Raw genomic sequence first — 13,865 nt, forward strand, 5'->3', positions numbered from 1 at the left:
GGGCGGGGATAAGCTCACCGGCTTGGGTAGGCGTTGGTGGATGGGACGGATCTACTGTGGGCAAAAAGGCGTGCATGTCGGTTGCTTCAACGGGCTTTTATGCATTGGGGTTGAACGATCTACCTAGCTTAATGTCTACATGTAGCTAGTAACTTACTTACCTGAGGTACCTGTGCTATTTGCGCATATAAGGGGTACCGTGTTAGTTATTGATGGTGTGTGGTGTGGTATGGCATGGCACTTTTGCTGCCTCCACGCGCCTCTTAGAGTATATAGTACCTAGTAATTCACGATAGCTTCGCTTCGCAATAGATATTATTCTGCTATATTATTAGGGATTGTTGTGGTAAGCTATATCAACTAATATAATAGGTATGAACTCGTTGATTTTAAAAATAAGTAAAAAACAATCGGTCATTTACATACAAGAGCATCTTGCTCACCAGAGGCAGGTAGGAATGTAGCTATCCATGGGGTATTTTAACAAAATGATGGACTTTTCTATATTCGTATTCCTCGCTTGACACAACAAGTAAGCGGCTAGATTTTCTAGCTCTTCCCTTCGTAAATAACATCCTATCATTCCCCATGGTCCACCAAGGTTCATTTTCCTATGCTATGCCATATGATGCCTTGCTTATATCTTTTAACCTCTTCATCTTTTTATTTAGATTCCCTTCTTCCGTATCCTCGTCTACATACGAATGACGGCTAACTACCTAGCAACCTAGCTGACACGAAATTCCTACCCTCACCTTTTACTTAGCAAGAGAGCTATTTCATCTCCACTATGTACCTCTAATGGTGAAGAAGGTCTTTCCTCCCTTGGCGGAAGGAATCCGCCACCAGGAAGGCGAGCTCGAGAGCTTGTTTCTCGTTGAGGCGGGGATCGCAGAAACTGGTGTAGTTGGTAGACAGATCGTCCTCGTCGAGGCCCTCGCTGCCGCCAACACACTCGGTTACGGCATCGCCGGTTAGTTCCAGGTGCACGCCGCCGAGGTAGCTGCCCTCCTCACGATGAACGCTTAGCGTCTCGCGCAGCTCGTCGAAGATATCCCCGAACCGCCGCGTCTTGATGCCCGACGCTGTCGACCGCGTGTTGCCGTGCATCGGGTCGCACTGCCAGATACATGCCCCTCGGTACTCGGACCCCTCGACCGCACGGATGTGGCCTGGTAGCAGCTCGCGCACCTTTTCTGCGCCGTACCGCGTGATTAGGGTTACCTTGCCCACCTCGCACGACGGATTAAGCGTTCGTAGTAGGGCGAGCAGGTCCGACGTCGGTGTCGTGGGACCCACTTTGATCCCGATGGGATTTGCGATGCCTCGGAAAAACTCGACGTGTGCGCCGTCGATCTGCCGCGTTCGGTCGCCTATCCAGAGGAAGTGCGCTGAGGTATCGTAGTACTCCATCTGCGGTTCTCCCGTTGTTGATTCGGGGGTCGCCTCTTCGTCGCCGGGGAGTATGGGCTTTTCCATTAGCCGGGTAAGGCTCTCCTCGTACTCGAGTAGCAGACCCTCGTGGCTGGAGTACAAATCGACGGTGTCGAGCTTGGGGCTGCGGTCGGCGCCGATGGTGTGCATGAAGCGCAGCATGTCCTGCAGGAAGCGTACGGCTTCGGTATACTTGGCCTTGAGCTGTGGGTCCTTAACGTGGCCTAGAGTCCAGTTCAGAGGACGGTGTAAGTCTGCGATGCCCGCCGCGATGGCGGCTCGCACGTAGTTGAGCGTTGCAGCCGAGTGGTGGTAAGCTCTGAAGGGAGGGAAAGAGTGTTGATGTAAGCTAAGTGCTTTGTGGAAAGGGGTAAGGGCATAAGCTATACTTAACAAGCCTCTGGGGATCTAAATCACGCTCTTCGAGGTGGTAGCCATTTAGGATATCCCCGCGAAACGAGGGGACTTCTTTGGTTTCGCCGTTCTCGTCGACGACCTTCTCAGTCGGGCTTGACCGGGGCTTGGCGTACTGGCCGGCCATACGACCTATACGGACGACACGCTTGTCGGCACCCCATATGAGCACGAGACTCATCTGTAGCAGGAGTTTGATCTTAGACTCAATAGCGTCGGCGCGGCAGTAGTCAAACAGCTCGGCGCAATCACCGCCTTGCAGCAAGAAAGCCTCACCGCGCGCAACATCGCGTAAGCTGGCCTTGAGCCGGGCGATCTCTTGCGGATGAACCACGGGCGGGAGCCGGCTCAGCTCGGAGGTTGCGCGGCGCACGGCCGCCGGGTCGGGGTACACGGCCTGCTGCTTGATTGGCTTGGACCGCCACGAGGAGGGAGTCCATTCTGAAGGAGGAGCCATGCTTGTCTGTCTCCTTACGAATTGAATTAACTTAGGTACTAATTCTATAATCTTAAGAAGGCAAAGATAACTCACGAAGGCAATTGAGAAGAATTGTTTGTTACTATGAGGAATTGAAGATGAATGAGTCAAGGGTCAAGGGACTAAAAAGACAACAAGAAGCCACTAAACAATTATTACTTTATTAGGAAGAATTTTAATACATAGAAGGCAAGGGATCCCTGCACATGCACCTGCAGTAGCTTGTTCCTGCTTACCATAGCAGATGTAGCGTCTATATTGCCCATTTACATATTGCATAGGTAGGTATATAGGTAGGTACTTGGTAAGAGCTCAAAGCTCCCCCGCATTTTACTGAGCCTCCGTTACAAAATTATGTAAAGATCAATGCAACATAAAAAAAAATATAAAAGCACCAAGTATCCCTCAAACACTACACTATAACACGAAAGAAGCAAATCAAAATGGCAGAGCCTCAACCGAAAAACGTACACGAGGGCGCATCCGGAGACGTCGAAGATGAGGTCCAGACCACCGCCAAGTCAGCCGAGGATCGGAAGGCTGCCGCCGCTATGGCGAGCCTCGACACCCGCGGAGACGATGCTAGTTCGTTGAACGCTGTTGATCAGGAGGCTGTAAGCAAAGCCATGCAGAGCCTTGGGAGTGGCCCCTCCACCGGTGCTGCGAAGGAAGTCAAGAAGGTCAAGGTCGACCCTGCTGACGTTTTGTTGCTGGTACGTTCCCGTTTATCAGGCCAGGAGTGTAACATAGGCGCAGTACTAATATGTTGGGGTGCGATTATAGGTCGATGAGCTCGATCTGACTAAAGCAAAGGCTACCGAGTTGCTTAAGGCGCACGACGGCGACGCAGTCTTAGCTATGAGAGCCTTTATTGCTACGTGAAGAGGACTGTGAATAGAGGGGCGAGGTCCTTCTAGCATACATATTGTCGTAGGAGAGGCGTCATGGTTTTGGGAACGTGATAGAGAAAATGGATATACCTAGCGAGACGATGAAGAGAAGCGCGAACTCGGAAGGCTGATAGACACCTAACTATGCTAAGCATTCCTCATATCTACGAATGAGGCGTTTGAATATTTATTTAACGCCGAAGAGCAAAGGGAAAGGAGAGTATCTGATAATCAGATTACCTACGGCATACGGCCAAAATGTCCGCATTGGAAGAGAACCCCTGAGTCACGTACCCCGGTTCTTACCCGTCTACCGGATACCGAGGGCCGGACACCGAACGGCGGATGATCGTCATTGGAGTTACTGCTTACTTGATTAAATGAGCCGAAATATGAAGAAAAAAAGAAATTCCCCGAACTCTTTCTCGCCTAGCACTACCTACATGGAAATGTGCCGTCTTATTCGCGTCTTACCTAAAACATGTCTAATCACATACCCTTTACATATTTGGGGTTTAGATTACCAATACATATTCGAAGTAGTCAAATATTTTCTAGCGTAAGGGTGTATGCTAACGCTATAGCAAACAACATCGCCAGCTCGGCGCTGCAAGGGTTGTGTGGAGGCTTACGGGGAAACTATCTGACTGCTTTACTATCTTATTAATCAAGTCTCTAACCTGGTAGGCTAACCACAAAATAATATGCCGACTAAGATCTACGGAATAAGGTCGACGACGCATCAGTAAGCAAGTTCTTGGTCTCGGACACTCGCATTATTCAAGTAATTAGCAATGCTAAGCTGGGCGCATGCTATGACTTATAAAATGTTTAGTCCCTTCCGCGACGGATGATGAAGAATATCAGTGATCCAGTCTCAGATAGCCTCATAGTTGGTTTCCCGCTTGCTCGCATCCCCGAAGAGCCTTAGCACAGCAATATCGTTAAACTCGGAACTACCTACACATCATGCTTCTTTCGAGATTAGTCCTTCCCCTTGTGGCTGCCGCTTCCCAGGCGGCAGCCGATCTGGTTAAGTGGGATGATTGGGAGCACGGTCGAGTTGCCCTAGAAGATGTCAGCATTCACTTCCGTTATGCTGGCTCCGGGCCGCCATTACTACTTGTCCACGGGAACCCGCAGTTCAGTCTAACATGGCAGTTTATTGGGCCAATACTCGCACAGAATTACACTGTCATCGCCCCGGACAACCGCGGCGCCGGTGACTCTAGTATTCCGCCTGACGGCAACTACAGCGCTGCAGCCTCGGCTGCCGACCTTAAGGGCATCCTCGATTTCTTAAACATCAGCTCCACGTACGTCTTCTCACACGATAAGGGCGTCGGGATGGCCGTCGCGCTCGCCGCACAGTACCCGGGCTTGGTGAAGATGCTCGGCCTATCAGAGTACATCCTCCCAGGATTCGGATACGAGGGCGCCTCGACGCCTGCGCCCTTTTGGGATCTGTACCAGAACCCGCAGCTGGCCTTTTTCCAGATCCCGGACTTTGCCGAGTTTCTGATGAGCGGTCGCGAACGCCAGTTCCTGCTCTGGTACTTCTACCACGGCAGCTACTCGGGACCGACGGCCTTCTCGGAAGACACGGTGACACGTTACGCCAGCAGTATCCAGAAGCCTGGGTTCTTGAGAGCCATGTATGGCCCATTCGCGACGGCGTCTGTATCGGCGGACGCGGAGTTCTTTAATAGGACGGTGGGGAAATCCCCGCTGAGTATGCCGGTGCTCGCGACGGGCGGAGAGGCAAGTTTTGGCCTGGAGTCGATATTGCGACAGTCTTTCGGGCCTGTCGCGAGCGACCTGGAGGTCGATGTCATTCCGAAGGCGGGACACTGGGTTGGTAAGTTTACACCTTTCATATTCCCTATCTAGCTATGACAGCATGAGTTATGTACATAGAGAATAGTCAACTGATGATCAATATAGCCGACGAGAACCCCGTCTGGACTGCGAACCGCATTCGACAGTTCTTAGCCAAGGACTCCTCCCCGATAGACAAAGTTGACCTGTCGTATCTCAAGGATAGGGTGACGCTAAAGGTGGCTTATTTCGGGACGTTGAGAAATGCGGCACTAGGAGGACTCCAGGTATCGTGAAGTATCTACAGGGCAATCAAGTAATATAATTCTTTAATAAACGGTTCTTGCTGTTGATAAATAATCTTATATATTATCTCTATTTAGCCCCTTGACTCTAGACTTGTCGACCCTAGAAGCTGTCCCCGCTGAAATACAAGCCCCTGAATAATGTTGGTCGTGAAATAACCCGGTTGCTGCCTAGAAATGGCCTGAGCAATGAACATGACAGGCCTAAATCCTATATATCTTATAATTCCTACTCCTCTTCATTTCAAGATTCTTAAATCTAAATATACGAAGAAGAGTCTATATTATCAATGTACGATCACTCAATTCTACGTATCACGTGACTGTTTAATACCAAAATGGTTTTTAGGGAACCATAATCGACAGTGAAGCCACTCAGATGATCAGAGTATATTTCATAAATGAGAAATTGTTGCTACCTTTATCAAAATTTTCAAGCTGTATTACATGGACACTAATCCGCACCGCTTATTGTATTCGTTTATTCTCATAGGTATCATCTTCTCTCCATCACTCTTCCAGCGATACACCAGGAACTCATGGGGACTACTACAGATAGGTTCGCTGTATACTCTAGGAGACTGTCGTCTGGGCGGGGAACCCGAGATGGCTCGATATGATTATTCTCCCGAATGGGAGGATGAGCTTGAGGGTAATATCGACTCTGAGCTTTACGACGGGATGAACAATGAAATGCAGCGTATCGTGCAAATGGTTGGCGACAACACCACTCTAGCTTATGAGTTAATATCGCAAGAGATACAAAATAAGCAAGACCAAGGCCTCATACACGAACAGACCTATTCCCACGGCATGTTTCACGAACCGATGATCGCCTATCAGACGCCTCGGAAAATTAGCGTGGATGAAGTGCGGAAGTTCGCGGAGCCCATGATCGCTCGTATCTGGAAGAACTTCTATGAGCTGCAAAGTATTGTCGAACGCTACGAAGCATCCATTCAGGGGAAATGGGAAAATAAATCCGAGGCTGAGAGACGGGATGTATTGAACCAAGCTTGGGGTTTATCACCGCCGATGGCTCGTGAGCATCGACCTGACTTGACGCACCTAAAACACCAATGCATCGGGCTCGTATGTAATGAGGGCAATAACACTAATGTCTCGAAGCGGCCCCATTTCTTGTGGCCCAATATCAACCTCGAAGATCTCAGCAAGACAGAACCATTCTTACTCTTGCTTAACGCTCGCGGTAGGAATCCGCCGTCGACCTTTGCCTTCGCCGAGCTTGAACCGCTCGTATTTGGTATTAAGTCCGGTTCTTTGCGTGTACCTCCATTTCTGAACGGATGGAATATGAGATTTACGGGTAGAGATAGTCCTGATACTTACGGAGAGCTGGTCTCTTGGGAAGACGACCCTGATGCACGTCAGCAGCTACATCGCCGTCGTGATGTAAGCCCCGGCGAAGGACTCTGGATCCTCGAGATACAGGACCGCCTGTACCAATTCTTGCTCGATACATGCAAGATAATCCTCCACGACTTGGACCTGGAAGACAAGCAGAGTCAAGCCGAGCCGAAGCCCCCTGTCTCGATCGCCAAGTATAAAGGCGATATTGCTACCTCTCTCATATTCTCTCAATATGAGTCTATTTACCACGTACCCGCAAAGTTTGATATTAGACGGCTTCAGAGTCTAATCGGCGCCAAGCTATCTCAAGTTGAAGATACCCTATGGGCATTGCGCGAAGATCCTGGTTTTTTTGCCTCTAGCCTCTTGGGGCTGTACCAACACCGCCCTGAGCATATCCTTGACGTCAATGGCAATATCTACCCGTCTGTAGCGACTGAGGATGGCTGCGAAGAAGTGCTAGTCTCTACCGTTCGCTCTATGCTAAGTTACTACTTGCCCGTTGTCGAGATTTGGGGCCACGTGTACGAACTAGTCAACCGCCTCGTCTTATTAAAAGAAGAGCTTTTCGATCGCATCGAAGCCGATACGCGGCTGGAAGATGACCTACCACTTGACTTAGAAGTGGCATTCCGCTCGTTGCGGCACCATTTAGACCATTTTCTAAAAAAGCTTCTTCCCGCAGTCAATAGGTGGGCGCGCTGGTCACCACCCATCCAGCCCCTATACCGATTGAACGTTCCCGAAAGCCCGGACGCAAAGCTGAGCATCACAACTGGTAGCACCGAGCCGAACCCAATAGAAGCTGTTTATCTTTGGCTGCTGCACATGATGGCCGATCCGACCAACCTGAAAAACATTGGAGTCACCTCGTGCGTCCAAGAGGTAGAGCGTATCGCCCACGATCCGGAAGGCCGGAAGTTGTTTACGCCCTTTGTAGCAGAACAGTTTTCTGATATCTTCGTCATGGCCGAAAGTATACGCCAGATAGCGCTCTTTCAACCGTGGGCAGCAACGTTCGAGACTCAAATAAAAGATAAGGGCGCGCGGAGGCAAATATCTGACGAGTTCATGCATACTGCTAAGGCCCTGGGTCCCTTATATAAGCTCGAATTGCCTAGTAGTGCGGGAAAGCTCGGCGCTGTGCTGACTAGAATGAGATATCCCGTAGATGAACCTCTTAACAAGAGTAATGTCGAGGCTATGCGAGCGGCTGAGAAAATTCTAGATACCTTCTGGGATGAGATAATAAACCAACTCCGACAGGCCGGGCTCTGGACTGGACGCGTAAGGGATGTACTTAGCAAAGAGCCTGAGCGGACACGTCCGTGGATCAATCCGTCTGACAATATTGGAGAAGATACGACCGGTAAAGTCGATGACCCCTATTCGCCAAAAGTAAAGGAGCAGCAGCAGCAGAAGCCCCCGTTAGAAGTTGACGAGCGCGCAAGAAAAGTCTTCGCTACGCTTTTCCACGTGCCATCCACCAGCAGGCCCTCATCACGGGGGGAAATTTCATGGGAAGACTTCCTCTACGCCATGCATCACGTCGGTTTTGAGATCAATGAGCTTGGCAGATCGAACTGGCACTTCACCCCCGGACCTACATTACTAGATCGAGGCCAAGGATATACGCGCGCCATCCAGTTCCACGCGCCGGGCCCCGGCGCGAATATAACGTCTCTTATGGCGAGGATATACGGCAGAAGACTTGCTAGAACGTATGGGTGGCGTGGCGAGATGTTTATTAAAGAAGATGGCAGCGAATAAGGATGCTGGGATGTTTTAACGTAGGTAGCAAGATGTTTACGAGAGTTTGATTTTTCTAAGATACCCTTGGAGATATTTGTAGAATGGGTTTTTTTATAACGATTACGCAATTGCAACGCCTATTGATTTTAAGATAGGTTTATAGAGCATTCATTCGTGGCGTATACTCGTAGGTGTGAATTTATAGAATGTGCTTGTATAATATTAAGCAGTTCTCAGAACGCTATACTATCGAAGTACTACTTGTCATCTATAGCTTGAGTATAATCGACTCCGTAGTATCAAGCATTAAGCATTGGGCAATCTCCTTGCATCAGCCAGCCATATAGCCGTAGCATGGAGACTCGACTGCGCAGCACCACCCTAAAGAGATCCGCTATAATGATTTGAGGGACCCTGAACCCATACCTAGGCGCTGCTCGATAGCGGTAAGTCGAGATAAGATGCCTTCAATTTGGGCGGGTTGTGATACCGGAGTGGCTCGTACTCCGTGAACGTCGACCACAAGGCTTCGGATCTCGGATCTTAGATTGTTCTTGTTGGTCGGAGACTTGGTTGGTGGCTTTGTGAACTTCTCGTGGGCCCTCTTGGACCCTTCCCCAAGCACGAGCTTTGGGTTTACCGACTGGGGTACTTTGTTGGTGCGGATTATCTCCAAGGCTAGCTTCAAGTTCTGATCGATCCTGGCTGCGTCTGCCGCTGCACGCATTGCTTTTGGGTCTACTCGCTCACGAAGGTTGCTAGTGGCTATGAAGTTGACGAGAGAGTCCTCTGACCATGGATATTTCTCATCGGCTGTATGATTTGGTAAGTCAATGCCCTTTATATGAATTCACATTAGATATACTTTACTTACCAAAACAGTTTGTCCAGATCATGCGGCAGAGTAAGCAATGGAAGTTTGCTAAGTAGAAAGACTTTGGCCGCTGTGCTAACGCCATAGTTACAGCATGGAGTTGACTGCATAAGTGTTGCTCTAGTCCTTTGCGACTGGCCTTCTTCTCTATGACCTCGATGGCCTCCTGGAACGAAAAGGGCTTTTTGTTCGACGCCATCGTGAAATTAGTCATCTGATTGGAACGAAAGCTGCAGAAGCAGAAGCAGAAGATGGGATTGTTGTTGGAAAGAGTTGAGGTAAAGAGGTAGAGGCGATAAAGTTGACACAAGTATAAGTCATCGATGCGTGATGTGTTAGGCACAGTGCATGTGGTAAGAAGGCGACAGGCGCGTTGCTACGGTTGATACAGGACTCATGATGTTGTCTGGCGGACCGCCAGATCACATCATGGGTCAGTACCTGAGTCAGGGACTTCATCTCTTTGTATATACAAACAAGGTCTTGCAGCCTGTTGCAAAGATCTCATCATCTTCAATCAATGACACCTTTTAGTTTCAGCCTCGTGATAGTTCCTTTACTCAAGCGTTGCCGTACGGGTTAGAAATAACCTATGATTATTTAGGAAGCAACGATAAGTCGTTTCTATCCCAGTAGTACGATCAAATTATGATGCTACCTGTAAACGAGACTGAGTTATCCTACTTACTACATACAAGCATATAAGAGGTCTATTTGATGAGTTTACTACGGGGGTAAACTATAATGGCAACCGTAGTAAATTGACTATAAACAATAGAGTGAACATACTAGTAAGAATATCTAAAGTAAATATTTAAAGTAACACTTGATGCCTTGAACACAATTTTCATGTTACGAATGATCAATTCAAGCACAATAACTAAAACTTGCTGGTTGCTCTTGTCCGAAAAGTCTCGCCTAAGAGCCACCATACGATCGAAACGACAGCATGAGGTACTCTAGCCTCTGTGAAGTCAACAACTAAAAAAATATAATCCAGATAGTTACCTATATAATAATATTCATTCTTTGAAGAATTTCCAATAAAATAAACTTAGTGTTTCCGTATGAGAAACGTGTGATGGCACGTTACGTTAGCTACCTTAGGTAGGCAGATAAGGTGCTCGGTGTAATTGCTGCGATGCTTGGCCTGAGCCTCGATCTCACTATACCTCACCTCAAAAACGACTAATGTAAGGGCTTATTGTCAAGTTGTGGGGTATACATAGCATCTACTGATAATAACTTACGCCAGAAGTTTAAAGATGAAGATGAAATAGTCTATACGAACTGGATGAGAGTGGTGGAGATATTAATTCCTTTCATGGTGTGGGATTTATAAAATGACAATCGATCCCGGTTCCCAAGAAACATCAACTTCCTATCTCTATCGTTGAAATACCGTCGTGCGACCTCAGTCTTCTCTCTTTCGAAATAATAGCGTACCGAAGCGCTACCATTTTTGATATTGTCCTGCCAAATAGGGAGAAGTCCCAATTGCCAAAGGACCACCCTCTCCACAGTCTATCAAGCATGAAATATTCAAGTATGAAAGATTAGATTTAACTATTCCTTTAATAACATCTCACCTCTCCAAACCTCGTGACGACCATCCCGAGAACCGAAAAGGATCCAGCCTTATAATAAATCTAAAATTAAGCTCTAGCTCGAATCGATTGCATCTCTCATATTTTCCCATACCTACACTAGATGCGAGTCATGTCGCCAAGAAGGAGGGTGGGGGCTAAAGGATGATCCAAGTTGTTACACGCGATGATACCTAATCGCATCCTGGTGGCCGTTTGGCCCATCCCCTATCGCGAAACATGCCTGTACGCGGGAAAGGCCCGAACGGCATCCATCTATGGTACATAGTACAGGAATAGCCATCAGCTTGGAGCCCTGTCTACCGCGTAGAAACCGCCTTACGGGGCTGGGCCGCTTAGTGATGCCGCGCCTCTAGCAATATATCGCATACCCACGACAAGTGAGATATCCCGAACTGGGGTTTCATCATGGTTGCTTTTCGGAATGATACCTAAGACTAGGACATATGTAATTCTCTAGGTTAGATATGTATATATAAGTCACTAGGAGCGCCTCTTCTTGGACTCCTCAGAACTTGACTCATCCCAAGTTCTGACTTCCCTTCGTTCTACCCTTTAACAATCTTTTGTGTCGGTCACCATGTACGGAAAATTTAACTCGGCGCTGGGGCTACTGCTTGCCGGATCCGCCTTCATAACACGGTCCGTCGTAGAGAGCAAGCTCGTATTTGCTCACTATATGGTAAAAACGCTCTTGCAGTACCTACAATGCGTTTCCTAACCAAGTTCTGACTGTGTGTGTAGGTTGGGTCTGTGGACTCGCAAACCACCCACGCGCAGCAGGATATCGACGGTGCTATCAACGTCGGCTTCGATGCCTTCGCCCTGAATGTGGGAAACCCCGGGGCGGACTGGGCAAAGAACACCGTGCAGCAGCTATTCGACTACGCAGGGGACAAGTCGTTCAAGCTCTTCTTCAGCTTCGACTTCTACGGCAACGGCGACATCAACCAGCACCAGACTCTGTTCAGCCAATTCAAGGACCATCCCGCCCACCTCAAGTACGGGCCCAACGACCTACCCGTCGTCTCCTCTTACAGCGGAGGCAGCATTGGCCCCGACACCTGGAGGAATTTCAAGAACACCAACAACGTCTATCTCATCCCCAACCCGGAGGCCGACGGGAACTACTACAACAACCCCGCAGCTTTCTTTCAGAGCTGGGGCGATGCTATCGACGGCGTGTTCAGCTGGGAGACGGCCTGGCCCGAGACTTCGGAAACGCCCGCGAATGTGTCTTCGGTGAGGGATGAGGCGGTCAAGTCGGCCGCAGATGCCGCCGGCAAGGCTTATGTGATGGGTAAGGCCCCTCCAGACAGAGTTATACCGGGATAGGATAGTATTAACAAAAGACAGGTCTATCTTCGCTGCAATATAAACACTGCTGCGGCGATTCCTGGTACCGAGGTGGCGAGACCAACTTGCCCGAGCGCATGGAGCAGATCCTTTCCGTCTCTCCCGAATTCACCGAGGTCATCACTTGGGTAAGCAGCACATCCATCTTCCGAATCCTACCTATCTACCTACCTACCTATATCGGATCAACCCAACTAACCCATACCGTCTACAGAACGACGCCGGCGAGAGCCACTACATCGGCCCATGCTGGGCCGAGGGCCTAACCGAAGAAATCCTACAGTACGGCAACTCAGACACGACGCCGCACGACGGATGGCAACCGCTAATCGCCTCCTTCGTCGACGCCTTCAAAGCCGGGGCCACAGACGTCGGCGCCATGAAGCCGCGCAGCGGGGCCTTCGCAGGCGCCCTGTGGTACCGGGGCGTGCTGAGCACCTGCAACGGGGACAAGCCGCGGGGGTCCGGCGCGGCCGTCGACGCCGTGAACTACGCCGTGGTCCTTCCGGCGGACAGCAACGGCCTCAGCGTGCGCGTGTCGAGCGGCGGACAGGTCCTGGCTACGCAAGCGGTGCGCGGCGGGCTGAACTACAACTCGGTCGTAGGCATGACGACGGGCGCGCAGAAGATCGAGCTTATCGACGGTGGCGGGCAGGTTATTGCGTCGGCGAGCGGCGCTGTGGATGTATCGAATGATGCTACGAATGGATTCTGCAATTACAACTATTACGTTGCTGGGTTGCAGTAGAATGCATAGGTTAGGTAGTTTGGGAAAAGGAAAAGGAAAAGGGGAGTATTGATTGGCCTTGTAATCTTACGGATTTTTATTATTATAGATGATTTCTTATTTCGTCATCAATGCAAAATAGTTAATCAGTCTTACTGGACGCTTACTCCAGGAGCATAGCATGTGCTTTGTGGCCGCATATGTCCAAGTATAGGTAGATATAAGGTCTTGATTGTTGCATATACAGATATACAGATTAATATGTTTCAAGTCGGAAATATAGTCGCGATAAATTATAATATTCAGAAGACTTGGTAAACCTGGTAAATTGATACCCGTCTAAACGTCTGATTGGTTTGAGCAGAGACTCAAGGTACTAATATAAACAAAACAACGAGGCACTTCTAATTAATATAGACGACATGAGATTACACTAGATCAAGCATCGCCAAGTCTAAAACATTTCCCCTTATTAGTCACGGTCAAATACCTAAGCGCTTACTTTGATCGTTGTTTTTTTTCTCATTCAGCTATCTTCTTGATCGGATCATCATGTGATCACGTGTCTCTTATTCTGTATCTTTGCATTCTCACGATGCGGCATACGCCGTCACGCGAGTAAATACACCAATGCAGGCTCGATAGAATCCTGCCAATATCCATTCGTATGCAGCTCCAGCGCATCGACCTCGAAAAGTCAATAGGTGATCGCAAACGACGGGTGTGGTCGTCACAATCTGTAGCTCCGTACAAGCGACCTGAGTTATGCGGGAACCGCCATTTTCGCCGAGGACGGTCGCGACGGTAACTATCGCAGTGAAACTAGATGCGGTTGCGAC

The 13,865-nt window shown here is 49.0% G+C and overlaps 6 protein-coding genes across 6 annotated transcripts; 4 read left to right on the forward strand and 2 right to left on the reverse strand.

Annotated features, from left to right (window-relative positions):
* Positions 1-369: 369 nt before the first annotated feature.
* Positions 370-2,502, reverse strand: F4817DRAFT_352321 (DAHP synthetase). The gene is made up of 2 exons (XM_049305213.1): positions 1,824-2,502; positions 370-1,753 (listed from the first exon to the last, which is right to left on the reverse strand). The coding sequence occupies exons 1-2, from the start codon at positions 2,303-2,305 to the stop codon at positions 799-801; spliced, it is 1,437 nt and encodes a 478-aa protein (XP_049154385.1). The 5' UTR covers positions 2,306-2,502; the 3' UTR covers positions 370-798.
* Positions 2,503-2,602: 100 nt separating this feature from the next.
* Positions 2,603-3,297, forward strand: F4817DRAFT_290517 (uncharacterized protein). Its single transcript, XM_049299663.1, has 2 exons — positions 2,603-3,039; positions 3,110-3,297. Exons 1-2 carry the CDS (start codon positions 2,770-2,772, stop codon positions 3,206-3,208), a joined length of 369 nt encoding a protein of 122 aa, XP_049154386.1. The 5' UTR covers positions 2,603-2,769; the 3' UTR covers positions 3,209-3,297.
* A 775-nt stretch (positions 3,298-4,072) lies between these two features.
* Positions 4,073-5,377, forward strand: F4817DRAFT_290515 (putative hydrolase). Its single transcript, XM_049299662.1, has 2 exons — positions 4,073-5,074; positions 5,161-5,377. The coding sequence occupies exons 1-2, from the start codon at positions 4,186-4,188 to the stop codon at positions 5,328-5,330; spliced, it is 1,059 nt and encodes a 352-aa protein (XP_049154387.1). The 5' UTR covers positions 4,073-4,185; the 3' UTR covers positions 5,331-5,377.
* A 214-nt stretch (positions 5,378-5,591) lies between these two features.
* On the forward strand, positions 5,592-8,655 carry F4817DRAFT_352324 (uncharacterized protein). Its single transcript, XM_049305214.1, has one exon. It carries the CDS (start codon positions 5,787-5,789, stop codon positions 8,478-8,480), a length of 2,694 nt encoding a protein of 897 aa, XP_049154388.1. The 5' UTR covers positions 5,592-5,786; the 3' UTR covers positions 8,481-8,655.
* Positions 8,656-8,856: 201 nt separating this feature from the next.
* Positions 8,857-9,535, reverse strand: F4817DRAFT_320591 (uncharacterized protein; the record flags this gene model as incomplete). The annotated part of the gene is made up of 2 exons (XM_049301201.1): positions 8,857-9,275; positions 9,337-9,535. 2 exons carry the CDS (start codon positions 9,533-9,535, stop codon positions 8,857-8,859), a joined length of 618 nt encoding a protein of 205 aa, XP_049154389.1.
* A 1,675-nt stretch (positions 9,536-11,210) lies between these two features.
* Positions 11,211-13,095, forward strand: F4817DRAFT_290542 (glycoside hydrolase family 71 protein). Its single transcript, XM_049299664.1, has 4 exons — positions 11,211-11,625; positions 11,688-12,243; positions 12,300-12,427; positions 12,514-13,095. Exons 1-4 carry the CDS (start codon positions 11,524-11,526, stop codon positions 13,045-13,047), a joined length of 1,320 nt encoding a protein of 439 aa, XP_049154390.1. The 5' UTR covers positions 11,211-11,523; the 3' UTR covers positions 13,048-13,095.
* The last annotated feature ends 770 nt before the right edge of the window (positions 13,096-13,865 follow it).

This window comes from Daldinia loculata, assembly GCF_022478755.1.
Source record: "Daldinia loculata strain CBS 113971 unplaced genomic scaffold F4817scaffold_83, whole genome shotgun sequence".
In the NCBI taxonomy this organism is placed as follows: domain Eukaryota; kingdom Fungi; phylum Ascomycota; class Sordariomycetes; order Xylariales; family Hypoxylaceae; genus Daldinia; species Daldinia loculata.

Coding starts and splice junctions, on each gene's coding strand:
- F4817DRAFT_352321 (XM_049305213.1), bottom strand. CDS start 2,305: ATGGCTCCTCCTTCAGAATGGACTCCCTCCTCGTGGCGGTCCAAGCCA. Junction 1,754..1,823: donor GATCCCCAGAGGCTTGTTAA/GTATAGCTTATG, acceptor CCCTCCCTTCAG/AGCTTACCACCACTCGGCTG.
- F4817DRAFT_290517 (XM_049299663.1), top strand. CDS start 2,770: ATGGCAGAGCCTCAACCGAAAAACGTACACGAGGGCGCATCCGGAGAC. Junction 3,040..3,109: donor CTGCTGACGTTTTGTTGCTG/GTACGTTCCCGT, acceptor GTGCGATTATAG/GTCGATGAGCTCGATCTGAC.
- F4817DRAFT_290515 (XM_049299662.1), top strand. CDS start 4,186: ATGCTTCTTTCGAGATTAGTCCTTCCCCTTGTGGCTGCCGCTTCCCAG. Junction 5,075..5,160: donor GAAGGCGGGACACTGGGTTG/GTAAGTTTACAC, acceptor TGATCAATATAG/CCGACGAGAACCCCGTCTGG.
- F4817DRAFT_352324 (XM_049305214.1), top strand. CDS start 5,787: ATGGACACTAATCCGCACCGCTTATTGTATTCGTTTATTCTCATAGGT.
- F4817DRAFT_290542 (XM_049299664.1), top strand. CDS start 11,524: ATGTACGGAAAATTTAACTCGGCGCTGGGGCTACTGCTTGCCGGATCC. Junction 11,626..11,687: donor TCGTATTTGCTCACTATATG/GTAAAAACGCTC, acceptor CTGTGTGTGTAG/GTTGGGTCTGTGGACTCGCA. Junction 12,428..12,513: donor TCACCGAGGTCATCACTTGG/GTAAGCAGCACA, acceptor TACCGTCTACAG/AACGACGCCGGCGAGAGCCA.